The sequence below is a fragment of the Ursus maritimus genome, unplaced genomic scaffold (assembly GCF_017311325.1).
Source record: "Ursus maritimus isolate PB19 unplaced genomic scaffold, ASM1731132v1 scaffold_12, whole genome shotgun sequence".
NCBI lineage: Eukaryota > Metazoa > Chordata > Mammalia > Carnivora > Ursidae > Ursus > Ursus maritimus.
In genome coordinates, this window is record NW_024423564.1 from 14,283,158 (window position 1) to 14,304,422 (window position 21,265).

Consider the following 21,265-nt stretch of genomic DNA (forward strand, 5'->3'; position numbering starts at 1 on the left):
CAGGATACAACAAGAAGGATTCATGTGTCAACAGATCAAGGGGACACATGGAGCATGGCCCAGCTACCTTCTGTGGGGCAGGAACAATTCTATTCTATTCTAGCAGCTAACGATGACATGGTGTTCATGCATGTAGACGAACCTGGAGGTAAGAGGCATTTTAGTGGCCCACCTTGAATGCATAGAGATGTAAGCTTCAAGTTTGTCTTTGAGCTTCCTCCTTACATGTTGACTTTCTCTCTTACTCCTGGGTATTTATTAGTGTCCTACTGAATACACTGTCTTGCAGATAATACGTAGTCTCTGTTAAGGAGGCCCCTTGTTTTGACTCTAGAGTATGGTTTAAGGGTGGGTCCAAGTATCCTAGCGCAGCGCTGCTCAAAGAATAGTCAGAGGACCGACACTGTTTGCTAGCTCTGTTACCAAGTAAGCACAGAAAGCAGTAGCAAGCACTGAGAAACTCCTATAGCCCTTCAACAAAGCGATTTCTTATCTGTTGAATCTAATTATTGAGAAGTTGTGGATTATATTTTGTCTATCTTTTGTACTTCACTCTTCTTATGATTAATTTTTACTGTATTTTACAAAGGATCCGTTTGTGCCATAATAGAAATTTAAAAATTGATCCTTCACCAGGGCACGGAGGAGCATGCGACTCTTGATCTTGGGGTTGTGAGTTCAAGCCCCACCCTGGGTATAGAGATTACTTAAATAAATAAAACTTAAAAAAAAAAATGGATCCTTCACCACAGATAGTTTGAGAAGCATTGTTCTGGAATATAAAGATTTAGAGATACGTATGATATGAATCCAAACGCATTGCCTCTGCCACCAGAATATATCTCGGAAGGTCTTTGCTGCAGCATCTGATTAATCCAGCCAACAAACAGCAGCTCCCATGCTCCAGGCACCAAGCTGGGGGCTGGAGTTAAAGGTGGACATGAAAATCACAGTATCCAACATGATTAATTCTCAGGTCTGCATCCACATCATGAAGAGAGACAGTTGGCTAATGTATGCAGTCAGTCAGTCAGTCAGTCATGCGTATGGTTGGACTGTTGTTTTCTCTCTGTTCCCTCCCAAGACCTAGTATTTTTGTTTGTTTGCCTCTTTCAGATACCGGATTTGGCACAATCTTTACCTCAGATGATCGAGGCATCGTCTACTCCAAGTCCTTAGACCGACATCTCTACACCACCACAGGTGGCGAGACAGACTTTACCAATGTGACCTCCCTGCGTGGGGTCTACATAACAAGTGTGCTCTCAGAAGGTGAGTCTGGCCACAGCTGCCCTTCAGCTGAAAATGTTGGGAGTTGAGGTTTTTGGGGGAGAATAATGGTCCTGTCCCCCCAGTAATGTTGCTTGCCTGGCCTACAAGCCTATCCATGTAAATTCTGGCTCTTTATTTTACGTAAGTTATGGTAAGTAGAACTTAGAAAAAAAGCAAAGCAACAGCAGGTAAAAAGAGAGACTTTTTGGGTTCTGTGTTGTTTAAAATAAGTGTTAAGTTAAAAAAAAATAAGTTTTCTATATCGGGAGGCTCAGGACTAGGGGAACGAGCCTGAGTTTGAACCGCTGCCTGCTGTTCGCCTTGTAGAGGACGCAACTGAGCCTGCATTTCTCTTGTGTTCTAGTCAGTGGTTCTGCAGAGCTTGCTTCGCTAAGGCCCAGTTTTACCAATAAACACGTCACCCTAAAGTACAAAAAGGCTCTTAAGGTTTTGTTTAAATATATATTTATTTTTTGGTAGGAGGTGGGGGTCATTTGTTTCTATCTGTAAAGATCTTGCAATGGTCTGCAAGGTCCTAAGCAGTATTGGCCCCCATTTCCTCCCTGACCTCACCTTCTACCCCTCTCCCCTCTGCTTACTATTCTGGTCACTCCAGCCCTCTGCACACACACATGGTTTAGAGATTCGCAGGCCCGGTTCTCTGTTTTCCCAGAGAACTGCAAGGCTAACGCCATGCCCCTTCCCATCCGTGCTTATGTGTTGCTTTCTGACTAGAACCCGCCCTGGGTATCCCGTTGGAAACTTGTCTGCCCCCCCATGGACACACTCAGCCTCTCTTTAGCTGGCAGGTTTTTCCCATAGCACTTACTGTCTCACATAGTATATAATTTACCTATTTACAGCGTCTGGTGTTTGTCTGACCCTGCTAGGATGTATATTTCTCCAAGTTTTTTTCTGTTTCGTTCACTGATAGAGTCCCAGAGGCTTACGACAGTTTTCATAGTAGGCGCGCAATAAATGGTTATTGACTAAAGGAGTTGTCTTTCATTTGCTTTCTTGTTTGATTTTCCTTGGACGTCTCAAAACATATTGTCTCTGAATTTAAACCTGCAATAGTTTATGTCGTTGAAAATAGAACGGGGAAGAGACATGCAGAAAAAAGAAAAAGTGTAAGAGATCAGATACGGGCGGAGTAGCAGAAAGACAAAAACTAGGAATTATTACGCCAGACTTACACACGTGCATTCAAATCACATTCAGATCTTGAGAGTCGCTAACAGAAGCCTGTGCCCTGGCCTTATCTGAGGAAAGAGTGGGGTGCCTTCCCGTTGTAGATTTTACTTCCAAGGCAAGCAAGCAAGGAAGGAGAACAGACATCAGCCTGTTCGTGTTGCCGAGGAGATAAAAGGTGTCTTTCCAAGAGTGGCAGTCTAGATTTCTGCCATCAGCTGGGTCCTGTCGAGGTGGGAAGCCTTCCTCAGATGCCGCAGAGTGCTGCTCGGTTACCCACCAACCCTGAGCCGCTCCGTTGGGTGTCACAAGCTGTGGGACTGCAGACTGCTAATGGTGTCATGTGGTCGCAGGAGAGAGAGATGCAGTGATAAACAGTGTAGCAGACTTCATATCATTCTTTTCCCATTCAGATAATTCTATCCAGACTATGATCACTTTTGACCAAGGAGGAAGGTGGAAGCACCTGAGGAAGCCTGAAAACAGCGAGTGCGATGCTACAGCAAGAAACAAGAACGAGGTTTGTTTCCCCGAGTGTCCCGTGCGCTTGGAGCAAGGCAGCCGCTCCGTTCTGCTCTGATCGGTGCCAGGCCTTTGAATAACGAACTTTCATGCGTGATCAGGGCCCATAGCTACGAGCGGGAAGTGTGGAAATGAGAGTAATGAAAGGAACTTAGAATGTAGGAAAAGGAACTGCAAAGAAAAGCCAAGAATACTACGGATTATTCGTCTTTTAAAGAAAAGCAAAGCTGAAGGCTGAAGTTTTGTGTTTGCACTGCTGAATGCAGAGTGGAGGTGGGCCTGTGATCAGTTCCGAGTCGGCGCGGCGGCTGACACCCGGCATTCTGCTCGGAGCCGCAGACCGGCCGATCGGGAGCAGGGCCGAGCCGCGCTGGCCGGAAACAGGCCGCCGAACTTGGCCTTCTCTCCCCCTCTGCCTGGGCTCACCCGGCCGGCGGGTGTGGGTGGTGACGCCGCGCCATCGCAGCTCTGAAAGCCACAGCTGACCCCTCTGAGGTGGCTAAGAATAGAGACACAAAGGCACTGCTCCGGGAGGTCCCAGATTCCAGGAGCGATGGGTCTTGACAGGCAAGAAAGAAAGAAAGAGAAGCAGGCTTTGTGTCTGGCTCCTACGGAATTTGAGAGGAGCTTCGGGAAACCCTGGGAGTTTTCTTCAAAAAGCGACAGTGTTGGTGGTTCCCGAGGTCTCCTCCGAATACCTGTGGCTGAAAGGCACTCTGCTGTTGTAGGGGGGATTTTTGTTTTGTTCTAAGACCCTCAGACAGTGTGAGGTAGTGTACTGTGCCCCCAGCGCGCTCTCCCTTCTCTTGCTCGCAAGTGCTGTGAGCCCCTCTCCCCTCTCCTTTTTGCCCACCCCTTGCCGTGGCCTCGCCCCGCGCCTGCCCTCCTCACCTTAAGCCTGGCCGGTGCAGTGGCCTCTTGCCTGGCCTGGCCACTGTCACACTCCCAGTACACTCACTGTCCCTGCTCAGTACGCCTCAGGGCTCCCCTTGGCCTGTGGAGAAGGTCCGTGCCTCTGACCTGGTGAGAGAAGGTCCTCTCCTCCCGTCAGGCTCTCTCCTGCCTGTTCATTGTCATTGTCCATCTTATCACTGGTACTTTCTTTAGTGTAGCCCTCTGCTGCACCCCTGCCGCTGTGGCCTTCTCCACCAGACTCCTGGGGAAATGGGGCCGATTTTCCCACGCCCGAGTCATTAGAATTAGTGGAACTCCTGACCGTCCTCAGTGCCCTCTTCAGTTAGAATTAATCCTTCGGGCGCCTGGGTGGCTCAGTCGGTTAAGCGTCTGCCTTCGGCTCAGGTCATGATCCCAGAGTCCTGGGATCCAGTCCCATATCAGGCTCCTTGCTCAGCGGGGAGCCTGCTTCTCCCTCTCCCCTGCTCGTGCAATCTCGCTATCTCTCTCTCTCTCTCAAATAAATGAATAAAATATTTTTTAAAAATAGAATTAATCCTTCCTCTTCATTTCACCAGATGTTTGCTTGAACCTCTTTTTTACTGCGGTAGAATATATGACATAGCGTCAACATTTTATCCAGCACAGGTCTCTTGTAAAGCATTAACTTTCATTGTGCTTTATAGCTCAACTGGTTTCTTAGGAATCTCTCTCTCGTTTTAAAGACTTATTTATTTTAGAGAGAGAAAGTGTGGGCGTGCACGTGTGGGGGGAGGGGCAGAGGGAGAGACTCTTCAAGCAGACTCCCTGGTGAGTGCGGAGCTCTATGCAGGGCTCCATCCCAGGACCTGAGATCATGACGAGAGCTGAAACCAAGAGTCAGACGTTTAACCGACTAAGCTACCCCATGGCCCTTCAGAAATCTCTCTTAAAGGCGGGACTGGGTCTTACTTTGAGTCACCACCACATCTTGTACAGTAGCTGAAATATTTCAGGCGTTCATCAAGTTTATTTGTGTAGACTCATGCCGTAAATATTGATCAGAGGCTTCGGTATAATGCAGGAATAAAATAAACTAAGACATTGCACATGAGAAAATAATTGCATAATTTGCTCCCAGATATACGAACGCATTTTGGAATCAAGAATATCCCACTGGGACTATAACTCACCAACAAAAAAAACACCCAAATTAAAAATGGTTAAAGGACTTGAATAGACATATCCTTAAAGAAAACATACAAATGGCCAAAAAGCACATGAAAAGATGCTTGACATCACTAATTATTAAGAAAATGCAAATCAAAGGCACAGAGAGATCACCCCCCCCCCACTAGAATGGCTACTATCAAAAACAAAACAAAACAAAATAACGTGTTGCTAGGGATGTGGAGCAATTAGAACCCTTGTGCACTGCCGGAGGGTTTGAAAAATAATGCAGTCACTATGGAAAACAGTATGGTGGGTCCTCAAAAAATAAAACGTAGGACTACCATAGGATCCCGCAGTCCTTCTTCTGGGTGTATATCCAAAAGACCTGAAAGCAGGGTCTTGAAGAGCTCTTTGTATGCCCATGTGCATAGCAGCTTTACTCACAAGAGCCAAAAGGTGGAAGCAACCCAAGTGTCCATTGACAGATCAATGGATAATCCAAATGTGATAGACACATGCAACGGCATAATATTCTGCCTTAAAAAGGCGGGAAATTCTGACACTCACTACAACATGGATGAACCTCAAGGACATAAGACTAAGTGAAATAAGCCAGTCGTGAAAAGACAAATATGGTTCCACTTCTATAAGTTACCTGGAATAGTCAAATTCATAGAAACAGAAAGTGGAATGGTGGTTCCCATTCTGGAAGGTCTGGAGGTCTGGGAGGACGGGGTCTAGAAGGGACTGGGAGGAGGGGAAAGGGGAGTTATTGGTGAATGGGTGTAGAGTTTTAGTTTTGCAAGATGAAAAAGCTCTGGAGATGGATGGTGGTGATGGTGGCACAACGTTGTAAATGTACTTCACCCTACTGAACCGTGTGTACACTTAAACACGCATGGTTAAGACGGTAAATTTTATGGTATGTGCCATTTATCCACAGGTTTTTTTTAAAGAGTATCCCACTGAAGCCTGGGTTAAGTTCAAAGATTCCTTAGAAGGCTCTGTGAGATGAGTAAAAAATTACACCTTTGGTTTTAATCTAAGCTTTGGTTTCTTTTCACAGTGCAGCCTTCATATTCACGCTTCCTACAGCATCTCCCAGAAGCTAAACGTTCCGATGGCCCCACTCTCAGAGCCTAAGGCCGTCGGCATAGTCATCGCCCACGGTAAGCAGCCTCCCCGCCCCCCATCTCCCCGGGAACCATCAGCTGAGCACACTGAGACTCGTCCAGCCTTGAATCCTGTAAGAAAACCACCATACAGGACTTTTACCATCCTTCGTAGAATTTCTTACAGGATAATGATACTTCGGGTTTTCCCTAGAGAGAGAGACGTGACTTCTCCCTTTCCCAAATTTTGTGGTCTTTTTTTTTTCTATCACAAGAGGCATAATGGGAAATAACCAGAGTAAATTCATCGAAAATTATTCTCTCGGCAGTAAATCTTCCGTGTTTCGTTGCTGATTTTTGCTGACAAGATGGTGGATTGTGTTGTAGGGAGTGTAGGGGATGCCATCTCAGTGATGATCCCGGATGTGTACATCTCAGATGATGGGGGTTACTCCTGGACGAAGATGCTGGAAGGACCCCACTATTACACCATCCTGGATTCCGGAGGCATCATTGTGGCCATTGAGCACAGCAGCCACCCTATCAATGTGATTAAGTATGCATGAGCTCCGTTCCACCCACACTGTCTGCGGGGAGGGCAACTGCGGGATGCTTTTCTGTTGTGGGGCGGATTGGGGGCATGGGGGCTGGTGACAGACCCTGATTCAAATGTGTGCAATCTATAGAACTGTAGGGAACATTCTGGAAGGGATTGCAACCCACATTCAATGGCTTTGCTTTTTCTTCTGACTTCCTCTAGCTAACTCTTTTCGTCACTTTTTAAAAATATTCTTCTTTCTCTCCACAAGAATCTTACAGAAGCATTTAAACACTTTGGATGAAAGATGACTCCTTAAGTATAAATTATACAAAATAATTTGTTTATTTAGAAGCCCATTCTTTCCTGTGAAAGAAATTTTATAAAGGCATTTTCTTCTGTACTCTTTGAATGAATCCCTTAACTGGAGGCATTAAAAATTAATATAATCATCAGTTAATAAGCTATCATCTAAATACGAGGGTTTTCTCTGGTTCGGGATCAAACAGCGAGAGTGGTTTCCTGGTACTCCCATCGTGTTGATCCTCTGTCACAATTGTTCTCTAATGGTGGTTTCAGGTTCTCCACAGACGAAGGTCAGTGCTGGCAAACCTACATGTTCACCAGGGAGCCCATCTACTTTACCGGCCTCGCTTCAGAACCTGGAGCTCGGTCCATGAATATCAGCATTTGGGGTTTCACAGAATCGTTCCTGACTCGCCAGTGGGTCTCCTACACCATTGACTTTAAAGATGTCCTTGAAAGGAACTGTGAGTACCTCCTTTGACATTTTCTACTGGAAACTTATAAGCCCGTTTTCCTAAATAACCAATTCAATTTCATTTCTTTTAGCTGGAATAAGAAAATGCATAGGAAAGAGGGTTGAAGAATGTTCTACGTGGGTAATCAGGCAATAGGATGGTATCAGAAATGCAGCTTCCCTCTTTGGACTAGCACTGTCCAAGAGAAATAAAATGAGGACCACATGTGTGATTTAAGTTGTTCTATCAGCTGTGTTGTAGGAGTAAAAGAGGTGAAATCTACTTTAATAATAATATAATCATCTTAACCTATCCAAAATATTATCATTTCAACATGTAAGCAATATTAAGAGTTATCAATGAAATGTTTTGTATTTTATATTTCTCTTCTAAGGCTTCAAAATCCAGTGTATATTTGACACTTCCCTTATAGTAAATCTCAATTCAGACCAGCCGTAAGTGGGTAAGGCTCTCACATAGGAGAGGGTAGCTTCACGCTGTTGGAGCTCAGTAACGTTGTATGGGATAACTTTCTGCTTGGACGGATAATGCATGCTTGCGTTTATCTAAAATTATTTCATGACATTTGGGGGTTTTCACCCTTGATTGCAGCAGAACTGTAAAGAGAAAGCTTTAGAGGAAAGTGTGTTGCAAAGAGCATCTGACTGTGTCCCTTATCAAAATGTTGAAGTGGAAAAAAAAAACCACACATTGAAGTGAGAAAGTTTTCACGTAGAGAGTTTTGGCTTGAATGTCAGTCACAGGTGAGGCCCTAGAATGTGGATGGGGTGAGCACGGAGCCCACACTGACCATTTCAGAATTCCGTGGCTTCACGCTGGAAGGCATGTTAAAGGCACAGAAAATGGCTTCAGAAAAGGAGGTAAAAAGAATCCCAAGCGAACCCAGGCCCCAGTACCAAAGATGCTGACATTGTACTGAAAAATGTGGAGGATAAAAGAGAAAACTGGAGAAAAGGCCCCCGCCCAGCAAGCTGCAGTTTCTCGCTAGTGTGTTATGATAAAAGACTTGAGGTTTCAAGTCCCTGTGGTTGAATTTTTGTCCTGTTATTCAACTGTATGGTGGGTCCATTTCCTCAGAATGTTAGTTCAGTGACTCCTGGAGGAAGCAGACACTCTGTTTGGACCTTACTTTTCTACAAGGTGTTTAAATGTGATTTAATACCCGAGAGTCATTATCCAGGTTCATTAACTAGGCTGTAAAGGAGCTGGCTGATGAGTTTTCCCCTCATAAGGCAGGTCCGTGGTTATCCCTGAAGTTTAACGCCTTTCAAAGATTTAGTGAGCACCTGCTTCTTTACAGGCTCTGTGCTGGTCTTCGTATCCCAAAGGATAAAAACCTAATCCACAGTCTTTAGGCCATGGCCTTTGAGTCGTTTGTCCAGGAGTGGGTGGTACGACTTACGAAGCCAGGTGGACTGTCATCAACAGTCCAGTTGAAAGGCAGTCGACTAGAGTAGTAAAAAGTCTAGAAAGAGATGGTCTTCCCTTCTGTTTGAGGCAAGCTGACCCATGGTGAAACTGAACCCATGCTTTTGGCTGACGGATATCTTGTCCTAAAAGGAAACAGCTGGTTGCCCACCTGTGGCAGCTCCCGCTGCCCAAGAGCACAGGCGCACAAGACGGGGACAGCAGCCTCGCCGCTGGAAAGGAAGCTTAGAGGTGCTCCATCCGGCTGCCAGCTTTGAAACAAATGAGGTTTTTCCTAATACTCAAATGGGCGGTGAGACATGGAGAATCTTCCTCTGGCATGAGGAGATGCCAGCCGTTGGTAGGCTCTGCGTCCTGCAACTTCTGTCTGCAGTTCCAGAACGAGGCAGTAGCATGAGTCAGACACCCCCAGTTCCCGTCCTTGCTCTGCTGTCCTCCTGGCAGCCACCTCGCGTGCGTGGGTGTGGGGCCAGGTGGTGCCCTGAACAGCCTGTCTTCTGTTTAGGTGAGGAGAAGGACTATACCGTATGGCTGGCCCACTCCGCGGACCCTGGAGATTATGGAGACGGCTGCATCTTGGGCTACAAGGAACAGTACCTGCGGCTTCGCAAGTCGTCCGTCTGCCAGAACGGTCGGGACTACGTTGTGACCAAGCAGCCGTCCGTCTGTCCCTGCTCCCTGGAGGACTTCCTCTGGTATCGGCATCCCTCAGATCCCTGTTAGCCCCTTGCTGTGCGGGAGGAGGTGAAAGGCAGTTGTCTTCTAGGCCTGAAAAGGATTGAAATCCTCCCTTCCCTGGGGGCGAGCTGCTCCTTCTTACTGAGGAGACGGAGGCACAGAGAAGGGATCCAGAGTGACTGGTGATCAGACAGGTTGAGCTGTCACGCCGGACGGTTGTTGCACAGGGCCGGCGACAATCCCCAGGAATCCTGGTCCGACAGCAAGGGACAGAGGTGTGTAAGGAGGAGGAGAACTCAGAAACCCAGAGAGGAGACAAGAGGGCAGAACCCAGCCGGAAAGGCAGTGCAGGAGCTGGGAGGAGGTGGGACTTCCGTGTGCTCACTGAGCACTGACAGCCCGAGGTCAGCAGGTAGGGCACCAGGTTTTGGATTGTCTGCGAGACTGAGGGCAGAGAGTGTGGCTCTGTTCCGAGACAGGAGGGGACGTCAGGGTACTGATGGTCCAGATGTCCCATCAAGGCCCAGAGGCCATCAAGGTGATCTCCCTTGAGTTCAGGACCATCCGGGCTGCAGGGTCAGTAGCATGGCCGGCATGGAGTTAGTTGGTTATCTAAGGGCAAGGCAGTCCCTGGGTCGCCCAGCAGGGTACTACTTCCTGTCACAGCCAGTAATCTTATGGAACTCGTTTCCTGCAAAATGTACTGGCAGGAAATAGAGGTGAATCCTAGAGGATCTGGGAAAGAGTGCAGACAGACAGCAGTTGTGTTCCTCTACATCCCATTCCCTAGAACTGCAGGTGACAGAGAGTACGGGACTGACCCCAGTCTGACCAGTGTGCCCCCTACCCCACCTTGTAGCTCACATCTGCAGGTCGAATGGGCCAGGGGTGCCCCTTCTGTGTTTCCACAGGGAACGGGATCCCTCCGATGGCTGTGGTGTCGCTGTAGGGCTAGAGCTTGTACACTGTGACCCTCTAGCGGGCTGTCTTCATCCGAGACAGCGCGCACACTGGGTCTTAACCACACGGCCTTCTCCTGCTTTCCAGACCTGCTGTGCTTCGTCAGAGCTCCGCGCCGTTGTACACGCGGCCTCCTCCGCCCAGGAAGGCTTCCCACATTCCCTGCTTGACCCCCAGGCTTGCGGGATTCCCGCTCGGCCTTTAGTACTTAGCTCACTTCTCACCTCCGTAAAGCCTTCCCCAGCTTCCCCTCATGGGGGCTCCTGCAGGAGGCCTGTTGCCATGTCTTGGTTACCGTGGATAGGTCTGGTTCCGCGGGTAAACTCTCGACTCCTTGAGGGCAGATTATATCTGATCACTATGTAATAGTCACGATAGCTCCTGACATTCACCGAGCACTAACTCTGTACCAGGCACCGTCCGAGCCATTTACATTTAGCCCCAGCAGCTCTGAGACGGACTGCTGCCATTTCCATCTCACCAAGGGAGAAAGGAAGGTTCAGAGAGGTCGTCACTACCTTGCCCGCCGCGGCTCAGCTCCAGAGCCTACACGCTGTACCACCCATGCTGGAGAAGTGTGTACTTTGTGGCCAGGAGGGGCACTTGCCCTGACATGTGGGACTGCGTACCTAAAATTGTCGCTGGAATTTCCCCCCGTTGGAGGGGTGGTGTCTTCGGCATCTTCTGTTCTTCTTACCCTGCTCCCTAAATATTTGTCACGACACCTGGAAGTACAAGCATCAGCGTAGTCCCCAGACATCTGTTGCATGCTTGCTGTGCGCAGGGACAGTGGAAGGTTTGCTCTTGATGCTCCTGGTCAGATACACAGAATTATGCTGTGCGACAGTGCCCTGGGGATTTAGAGAAGGGAAAGGCCGTTCCATTGAGAGCCGAAAGGAGGCGGCTCAAAGAAGGCTTTGTTGAGGAGGTAGCATTTGAGCTGAGCCCTGACAGGCACGAGGACCTGACCTTGCACATCTGGGCAGAAACAAGTCGTTAAAGCCAGTGCCCCGGTGCGAGCCCAGATACCCACCAGCGTGCTCAGGAAGGCTGTGCTGGGAGATAGGCCATGAGGGGAAGTCGCAGTGGTCACGATAAAGAAGCAAGTAGGGTGCAGACGGGGCAGGACCAGGCTGAACGTTCAGCTGAGATAATGGAAGGAAGGTAGTGGCGTGGACAAACACAGGGAAGTGACGGGCGAGGCCGGCTTGGAAGAGAACACGTGATGTGTTTTGACCGCTTTATTTATTGGCGGTTCTGCCGGCAGACTTAGGTGGTGACGTCCAACAGGTACTTGGAAATACAGGATCCCAGCTTACAAGGGTGAAACCTGGAAGTTTCGCTGCAACAAATGGTTAAAGCTCATGCAGGAGAGCAGCTACAGGGTAAGAGAGTGACTGCAGACCGCAGGCAAGGGTCTGCGTGTCCAGGCTAGGGGGACGGAGGCGCAAAGCGAGCAGAGAGAAGCAGGGAGCACAGCTTCGCAGGGGCGGGGGCAGGCGCCACAGCACAGGCCGGCCCAGAGAGCGCTCCCTGAGGCTGCGGGACTAGTGCATCCCGGGGGCCTCAGACATTTGCCTCCAACGTGGTGAGGGGATTGAAGCCAAAATGCGCGGAATAAAAAGTAAGCGAGTATAACAGAACAAGTACAAAATATACGACATATTCTTTTAAGAAGTTTGGCTGGTAAAGAAGAGGGAGAAGGAGGAGGATGTGCGCAGGCTAAGGAGAAGCCCCCAGGTGAGTGGGCCTGGCGGTCCCTCCACAGGGTCAGCCAAGCAAGGTCCCAGGGCAGCAGGAAGGATGGGCCAAGGATGCTGACGTAGGGGTCAGCCTTGGAGAGGAGGCAGGGTGTTACTTCTTGGGGGAAACAGAGAAAGGAGAGCCGATGGGAAGCACGTGGAGAGGTGGGGTAGGATGGAGGGCAGGACAGGGCATTCACGTTGGAGACAGGGATCCTCCAAGAAGCTAGGAGGGATAGAAATGGGGCAGGCAGGGAAGATTTGACATGCACCTAGGGTACGCCGCCAGAGAACATAACGACGAGTGATTTGGAGGTGAATGAAAAGGTGACTAAGCATCGTGGTGTTAGATCTGTCGCTGGTGTCACTGTTCCTCAGTGTCTTAGTTCTGGAGCGAGTCCCCGCCCTGCTGCCGTCAGTCCCTTCCTGGGGCTGCCGCTGTCTGTGCAGGGCTCCTAGCTCCTGAGTCCCGAGTTCCCCGGGCCTGCTCCGTAAGCCACTGGTGCCCCAGTTAAGTCTTCTCCAAGTCTGTCCTCCTAAGTGGGCCTTCCTTACAGACGACACTGGGCTACTTCCGTGCGACCAAAGACTGGAATATTAATCTGCCACTGCTCCACCTGAAACCTTCATTACTAGTCACCTCACTGTCTTTCCGCAACTCTGAAGGATACTTTATTTCCTGACTCTTACAGTGATTTTGGCTACTTCCGTCCAGAGAATGACTCCAAATGTGTGGAACAGCCAGAACTAAAGGGCCACGATCTGGAGTTTTGTCTGTACGGCAGAGAGGAGCACCTGACAACAAATGGGTGAGGCGGCTCTCCTCCTGAATCGTGACGGCGCGTCCTCCCCATGCAGAGTGAGCCCCACGCACAGCGCCGCACACCTCCGTGCAAGCAGTGTTCTGGCGCATGCCAGCAAAATACTGTCTAACAGAACTTTCTGTAGCGCTCTGCCGTGTCTGATATGGCCGCCGCTAACCCTGTGTAGCAACCGAGGGACTGAACTCATTTTACTTAGTTTCAGTGCACGTAGCCACTGTATTCAGCAGTGCTGCTCTGGAGGGGACACAGTACCTCCCCCCATACACTGTCCCCCCTCGCATTTTTGTGCCACGTGTCAGTGTGCTTTCCTTGGGTCACAGTTCTTTGGCCCCATCTCTTCAGGCACAAAGGTGGGTGTGTCTCCTCAGCACGGCCAGGGATGCGTGGTCTGTTCAAGGCCTGAAACGACACAAAACATCCCCAAAACATTCCTGAGGCTCTCCCCTCAGGCCTGAAAGGTGGCGGACGTTTGAGAAGCTTTTCTGCAGCTTTTCAAGGAACGAGGCAAGAACCCAGGAATGCATCCTAATGGTCTGATAACAAATTGTCTCTGCCTCTTCAGGTACCGAAAAATTCCGGGAGACAGATGCCAGGGTGGTGTGAATCCAGTCCGAGAAGTAAAAGACTTGAAAAAGAAATGCACAAGCAACTTTTTGAGTCCCGAAAAGCAGGTATGTTAAAGTAGATCTGGTTTAGGTGCCAGTGGGGTTTCGGGTTCTGCCAGAACAAGCGACAGCATTAAGAACTGTATTCCTGAGCACGGAGTGGCCAGACTACTTCCGGCAGGCTTCGCTGTGCACAGGAAGCCATTAGGTGGAGGATGGGTCACACACAGATGATAAACTCACCTAGTAAAAACTTTTTTGTTGGAGGAACAAGGTAGAATTCCATAAAATTGTCCCGAGTCTTGGAAGCATCGAGTTGAGGACATTTCTGAGGCTGAGAGTCACTTAGGGAAAAGACTTGAAGTCGGGCCATAAAGGGCGGGAAGAGAGGAGTCCTGGGCCATCGTTTAGGTGGGCTCTGTGCTGAGTCACGCCGAGTGCATTCAGACTGGACAACTGAACTGCGGTAGTAATGGGCTTTTGATGTCGGAGCAAGTTACGGGGCTGCTGACAGCTCTGTAGACTGAACGGTCTGGCGGGGATGTGGGAAATGGTAAAGAGGAAACCTCTGAGTAAAGAAGCACTGGACCAGCAGTGTGATGGGGGCAGTCAGCTGGGGGCCCCAGTTTCCTAATCCATAAAATGAGAGGTGGACAATCCACGATCCCCCCCACCCCCGGCCTTCTAAGGGATGAGGGCCCGACACGGGTGGGATCAGGAAGGTAGTGGGAGAAGACTGTGTGGGTGTGTGTCCTTGTCAGCGGCAAGTTCCTTCCTCTCTGCACCCCAACCCTGCACTCCTCAGAGTGTGTGTGTGTGTGTGTGTGTGTGTGTGTATGTGTGTGCGCACGATTGCACAAGACTCCTGCCCCCAGGGACACAATGTTCCCAGAATCTTCAGGGCAGCCGAATTCTGGTTACCCTTTGCCAGCGGAGATGCGCTCCTGGTAGCTGGGAAAGCACAAAGGGCCTAGAGACTGTAGATCGTTCCCAGAGAAACCAGGGGAAGGAGCGGCCTCTTCGAGTTTGGTCCTAGCACGTGCACACCTGAAATTGTTTGTTTTAATTTGTCTAGAACTCCAAGTCAAATTCTGTTCCAATCATCCTGGCCACCGTGGGATTGATGCTGGTCACCGTCGTAGCAGGGGTGCTCATTGTGAAGAAATACGTCTGCGGGGGCAGGTAAGGAGCATGGAAGTCAGTCAGAGGTACTGAATTCAAGCCCCAGAGTCAGCCAAGGCGTGCAGTTGAGCTGGCCCTTAGAGAAAACCGGCTGGTTGAAGTGATGTTCCCGAAGCATCGGGCCCAGATCGTCTCAGAGTTTATATTTGCCACATGCCAACTGTGGGCTGTGCTTCCCGTGTGTGTGACTCAGGCTGTGAGCGTATAAAACTCAGAAAATCCACAGTCCCGTCAGACACGCACCCCTGCTCGCCGCGTGAGGCTCACGGAGGTCTCCACCCCCAGGTTCCTGGTGCATCGGTACTCCGTGCTGCAGCAGCACGCCGAGGCCAACGGTGTGGATGGTGTGGACGCCCTGGACACGGCCCCCCACACTCATAAGAGTGGTTATCACGACGACTCAGATGAGGTGAGACCATTTCTTCTTGAAGGGGTGGTCCAGAAGTCCAAGAAAAAGAGTGTTTCCTTTCCTGTTCATAATCAAGATCCGAATGAGGCGAAGGAGGGTGTAACTAGGTCATAACTTTCAAAATAGGAATTTTTTAGTGTGTAAATAATATAGTCTCTGTTTCTCTTCTCAGGACCTCCTGGAATAGCTCCTCAGAGGAGCTGGGACCGAGCACAGATGATGGAACCGCAGTACCTCTCACACTCCCTGTGGCACCGACTTGGGGGAATAAATTTCCCGTTGCGAGGGCCCCAGCTCTGTTTCTGCTGCTTCCACCAAAGCCAAAAGGACCTGCGCTAAAGAAATGCAGGGGGTTGGGGACCCTAAACAGTCTCACGATTGGCTCTGGAAAGGGGGGGAAAACTAAATTCTTAAACTTTTTATTTCAAGTTCTGTCTTTTTGCAAAGTATGGGTTCTTTTGGTTTTGGTTTTGTTTAGTAAGGGAAACGAAATGGGATCAGAAGGGAACGTTTCACTAACCCCCCTCTTGCATGTTTTGCATGGCGCCTGCCCCAGGGCACCTGCCAACCCCAGCATCAACTCTCACAAAGGACCCGGTGCTGTCCCCGGGCTCTGCTGGCCACACAAAGCAGCTGCCGAGAGGGCCTCGGGGGCCGCAAGGACTGGCACAGCCTGATGGCCTTTCCCCGGTCTGGGACAGCCCTGCCCCAAGAACACTGCACACCAGCTCCTCACACACACACCCCGCCTTTGCTTGCTTGCTTTTTCGGGGACCATAGGCCACAGTGGTGTCTCTTCCCCCCGTTTAATTAGGCAATACCCTCGTTAATTGCCCTTTGGCAACTGACTTAACCATGTGCTTCCAAGACACTAAATCAGGAAAACTTAAAGGGCAATATTTTTAACTTGGGGCAGGAAGAAGGGAGCAGCAGGGAATTGACTAGATTTAGCACCTATTAAAGGACAAATTCTTGCTTCTTCCAAGATCTTTCCAGCCATGGTTCGTATTTGTGCCAGTGGACTTGCTCAAGGACAGGCTTAGGGCTTGCCCTGGATGTCTGCCCAGGCCGAGTGGTCTCTCTGCTGGAGTCGAGGGAGGGTGCCCGGGGTGGCCCCTGAGGACTGAACATCACAGTCTCCCATGTCCTCTGCCACCTGTGGGCGAGGTGGGGAACCCTTAGGACAGCTGCTCATTTGCTTCCTCTCGGACTGCTGATGTACCTGGAGCCAGGACTAGGCATGTTTTCAGATTATAGGCTATTTTTTAAAAATCGGGATTTTATTACCAGGCTCTCCTCCTCACCCATTTTCCCCAGCTTTGCCAAGTAATTTGTTGGCATGAAACTTTTGGCGGAACCAACTGAAAACACACGTCCAGTGTGGGTGATGTTTTACGTGATGCGTTAAGTTTGTATTTTAAATTTAAGGAAGTTTTCCACTGGACATTTTTTCAAATCAAGTTAGCAGTAGAATGCGGTGAGGTGGATTTTTGGGTGGCCACACAGTAATGGAAAGCTGCAGTAATTCGTTTTAATACAGCTTGAATATTGCTATCCAGGAATATAGTATACTACATTTTTGGTCTTAGTGTCCCTACTGTGCTGGCCACAGTTTCTCCCAGTAATTATAATTGGGACATTCTTTGGTAACTGCCATTTTGCTGCTAGTTCATTTTATGGTGATCAAGTCACGAAAAAGTAAACGTGCCAAATCAACTTTTGTCAGAATGCGTGAGCAGATGGCCGCGTTCTCTCCTCTCCAGAACGGATTAACAGCAGCAGGGAAAGTGGGAGAGGGGGTGGATGGAGAAGGTTAGAGACTTAGACGCTGCAGCAGAGCTAAATGAGTCAGGGAGCCTCAGTTGAGAAGTAAACCTAGGGCAGTTTTTGTGAAGAGAATTCGTATTTGAGACAGAGAGCACTGGTCTTTTAGGGAAAGCTCATTCATTTTGCATAGTTTTTAAATAATAATAAAAAAAATTCCAAAGGCAGACCAGCTCACAAATGATAAAGTGTCAGTCTTTGTCCCGGACACCCTCACCTCCTGCCCAGCGTGACTGCGATGGCCAGAAAAGACCCACTTCTGCGCACTTCTCCCGGCAGCATATACCACCTGGGTAGATGTGCCCGTGCGTGGTAGTTCTCTGATTTGTTGAGGACGTAAGACAGTTCATCTTCTTCTCCAATAAGGTTAGAGCTCTGTGCGTCTAAGGGTATCTGGGATTTCCGTAGAGCCTGGCAGTTTTCAGAGCACTTTCACTTGGCAATAAGTCATTGGAAACTCACAACATTCTCAAGGAGACTTTCTCTTTGAAGGCAGGGGTTGGCCATCCCTATTTTTCAGGAGACGGAGCTGAGGTACAAAAAGTGAGTAGACTGTCCAGGGTCCCTGTGTGTGTCATGAGCCAAGCTGGTCGGTTGTGTTCAGAGCTTTTGAACGTTTTCGCGCACGCGGGCGCTGTGTGCCTGGAGCGGATCGGGCTCCCAGCGAACGGATGCCTCGCTGTTCTTCAGGCGAGGGACAGTGGCATCGCTGTCGGGCCGTATGTAGTGCCTCTTCGCTACCGTGGTAAACAGAAAATTTTATTCTCCTGTTTTTCATGGCTGAAAAACAAAAATTAATGGTGATTTTGAAAATGTGTTTAGATAACTTCCCCTCACCTAGTTGCGGGAGTGCGTCCTCCCGTGATGAGCCACCCCTCTCCCTTCTCCTTGTTTTCTCGTCCTTGGCTCGCTGGCGGGCTGGCTCGGTTGTTTGGAGGACTGCTGACAAGCCTGGCTCACCCAACAAACGTATGCCCTCAGCCAGAAAGTATAACAGCCTAAATCCATGATAGCTTTCAAGAGAACATGATTTCTAATTTGTCCTACTGACGTTAGGTTAGGAGCACGATCTTTGAAAGTAAAGTGTAGCTTATCGTTGCATAAAATCCCAGGCTTGATGGTAGCAGAAGAGATGATTTCTGGAGGTTTCAGTGATAGGATTGAGCGTTGTCAGACAGGTTGGACATATCAGACTAGCGTCAGTGGTCTGAGTTTTTAAATCCAGGTAGAGAGCTTAACCATCCCTCACCTGCGACAGGCGTCTTGGACCTAAGGGGGCTTTTGGTTGTTAGTGACTCTAGAGGTCAGGGGTACATGCACCTGGGCTGGTGTTTGAATGGGGGCACCACTTAGGAGAAGAAAAATGTCTGGAGGGTTCTGGTAGTTCTAAGCGGGGCTCAGGAGATTCACTGGATTAGCTCTCAGTGAAATTTAGAATTTGCCATCTGCCTCTGAGTAGGCTTTCCAGTGTGTACCTCTCTAATTCCTCGGTTTGCCTCTGGGCCTCTCCATGTCCAAGCTGGCCTTTCAGCCGTGACACATTAGTAGCAGACTGGCCACCTCCAGGCCCTGTGCTGGCTCTCTAAGCCGCAGCTGGTTCTCCCACGGCCTTGGTCACGGGACCAGGATAGAGAGAGGAGTGCAGGGCCGTCCACACCCATGCCAGGCGGCGGGGCTGGCCAGAGTTTCGGTCAGTTCTCTATGTTCTGGGCCAGTCCTCCAAGTAGAGAGGCCCTCTTTCCCTTCAGGAGAGCCCTAAAGAACCCTGCCTCTCTATTCGGTGGTTTGGGGTGCTTCCTGCTCGTTGTTGGTACATCCTCCTCGCCCCAGAAAGCCTGGATACTTGGAACTGTTAAAATCAGAGATTCAGCTTTTCAACTTTGCTACTACTTGGCCTCAAGCAGGGAGAGAAACATGGACTTCAGTGTCCTTTGAACAAAACCAAAGTGTAAGATGCGCCGCGTGACAGAGTGCTAGGGAGGGCCAGACCTTCAGCGCCGGCCTATGGCAGGTGCCGGATGTTCTGTTTCATCTGCCACCCGTGTGCCCAGCAGCTCTGGGAGCACCGTCCTGCCCGAGCAGAGCCGGGCCTGCCCTCACCGAGGCTCACTGACACAGCGGGAGCATGTTGATTCCGTGGTTATGTTGCATTATAACAATAAGAGTCAGAACATTAATTTGAAACTGTCTTCAACAACTTGCTGTACGCATTTTTCACACCAGTACATTCTTAAGCATCCTTGTTTATACAGAATAACATAAACTAATCTGTACCTTTATATATATATGTACATATATACATGTATAAACTGTATAGTGTACATGTTAATGATTTATTGATATGTCCCAGATCTTTCATGCAGTTCTCATCCTCCGCATGCCCTCAGTTTGTGGTCGGGTGACTTGAATGTTCCCCGATAATCCTGCCCACCTCCCGTGTTTGGACATCTGGGGAAGGAGGGTTTTGGTCGTACCCTCCTTATCCTCATGCACAGAAATGCTCAGGGTCCCCATGTGCCTGTTGTTCAACCCTCTCTTGTCTCTTGTTCCCTTTCTGAGCATGTGGTCCCTCCCTGTCCTGTAACTTCTCTGCCCCCTCCCCCAGCTGTGGGACAGCTGCCTTCCTACTAAAGTGTAAAGCAGTATTAACATCATTACTGCATGTGCGCTTAAAACCCAAGTCTTCTGTTCCCTTGGGACAGAAAATTGCATGTGGGGTGGGATAATTTTCAGTGACCCATGTCAGTTACACAACAAAGCCAGACCCCATAGCAAAATTCCACAAAATGGAAATCAGACTTAAATTTCTTTATTAGCATTGTGTAAATAAATCTGGATGTGTTTAACTTTGTACTGGTAATTTTCTGTATATTTGCAATATTTGGGTTAGAAATAAAACAGACTGGACTTTGTTACCTGACCTATCGAAATGACTAAGCTACAGTTTGTTACCATGACAGATTTCCCAGTTTTCTAGCTTCAGAAATCAAACTCCAGCAATGAGAGAATAAGCCAGGTAAAGAGCCGGGACTACACTGGTAGCACGAGGGTATTAGATAAGTTGTGGGGGAAAACTTAGTTTTTCTTGTTCTTTATGCCCCTAAAGGTCTACCTCCCATGGGTATTGTAGGACCAGCTTTCCCGTTCTTACCCCACACGCCCTCTCAGCGTGCGACTGCTACCCACTTCCTTCTGGACACAACAGCATAGAATGACTGTCCCGAATTAGCTGTCTCTTCAGGCAGGTTTGACAGATGACAACACGGGAAGCTTAAGTTCAATACCTTCCCAGCCGCCTCTCTTAGATTTTCTCTTGCTGCCCTTGCTCATAGTCCTGCCTGATCCATTTAATTCAAGGACCTTTCAAAGAGTTGCAGCTTTCCTTTCTCCCCAAATATTTCTTTTAGGAGAGGTTCCCGTCCACCTCCCTTGAACCTTTAGCCGAGCCTTGAAGACTGCTGCTCAGCCTGCCATCCTGGGTGACATTTCCAATGAAAACTTACTCTGACGTCATGATCTGAAGACCACAAGGCAGAAGCCGTTGCTCTTAAGGAGCTGGCTATCTGGCAGAAGAGTTCCTCCCCCAGGAGGTCGTGTCTGGTAGTTTTATTTTCAGGAAGTCTAGCTCATCTAGTGTCGGAGGACTTACCGTACCAGGATCACTAGATGGCTTTTTTATTTTTTTTTTATTTTATTTCTTTTAAAGATTTTATTTATTTATTTGACAGAGATAGAGACAGCCAGCGAGAGAGGGAACACAAGCAGGGGGAGTGGGAGAGGAAGAAGCAGGCTCATAGCGGAGGAGCCCGATGTGGGGCTCGATCCCATAACGCCGGGATCACGCCCTGAGCCGAAGGCAGACGCTTAACCACTGTGCCACCCAGGCGCCCTTAGATTGCTTTTTTAAATGCAGATTCCTGGACCCCACCAAGACCCATTAAATTAGACTTTGTAATGGACAGACCCTAGGAGTCTGCATTTTTAACTTGCTTCTTTTACACCTTTATTGTAACAAAGGTCTCAGACTGAAAGTCTAGGCCAATTTCCTACCATCTGGTGTGGGGACTCTGTACTCATAAGGGCTCTGGCTGGTCAGGCAAGAGAAACCGGCAGAGGCCTTCACGCTAGTCCCGACGCACACGAGTGTGGC

The 21,265-nt window shown here is 49.1% G+C and overlaps 1 protein-coding gene across 2 annotated transcripts in view; it reads left to right on the top strand.

The window, feature by feature from the left end:
- The window catches only part of SORT1 (sortilin 1), a 41,420-nt gene extending 21,385 nt beyond the window's left edge, over positions 1-20,035 (top strand). For both annotated transcript variants that reach the window (XM_008704009.2, XM_008704010.2), the window contains exons 8-19: positions 4-148; positions 1,117-1,272; positions 2,877-2,983; positions 6,098-6,200; positions 6,531-6,699; positions 7,261-7,451; positions 9,397-9,586; positions 12,964-13,080; positions 13,658-13,766; positions 14,776-14,882; positions 15,168-15,291; positions 15,464-20,035. In XM_008704009.2, coding sequence (XP_008702231.2) covers positions 4-148; positions 1,117-1,272; positions 2,877-2,983; positions 6,098-6,200; positions 6,531-6,699; positions 7,261-7,451; positions 9,397-9,586; positions 12,964-13,080; positions 13,658-13,766; positions 14,776-14,882; positions 15,168-15,291; positions 15,464-15,478 — 1,533 coding nt within the window. In that variant the 3' untranslated portion in view covers positions 15,479-20,035. The remainder of the gene's footprint in view (positions 1-3; positions 149-1,116; positions 1,273-2,876; positions 2,984-6,097; positions 6,201-6,530; positions 6,700-7,260; positions 7,452-9,396; positions 9,587-12,963; positions 13,081-13,657; positions 13,767-14,775; positions 14,883-15,167; positions 15,292-15,463) is intronic.
- Positions 20,036-21,265: the final 1,230 nt, after the last annotated feature.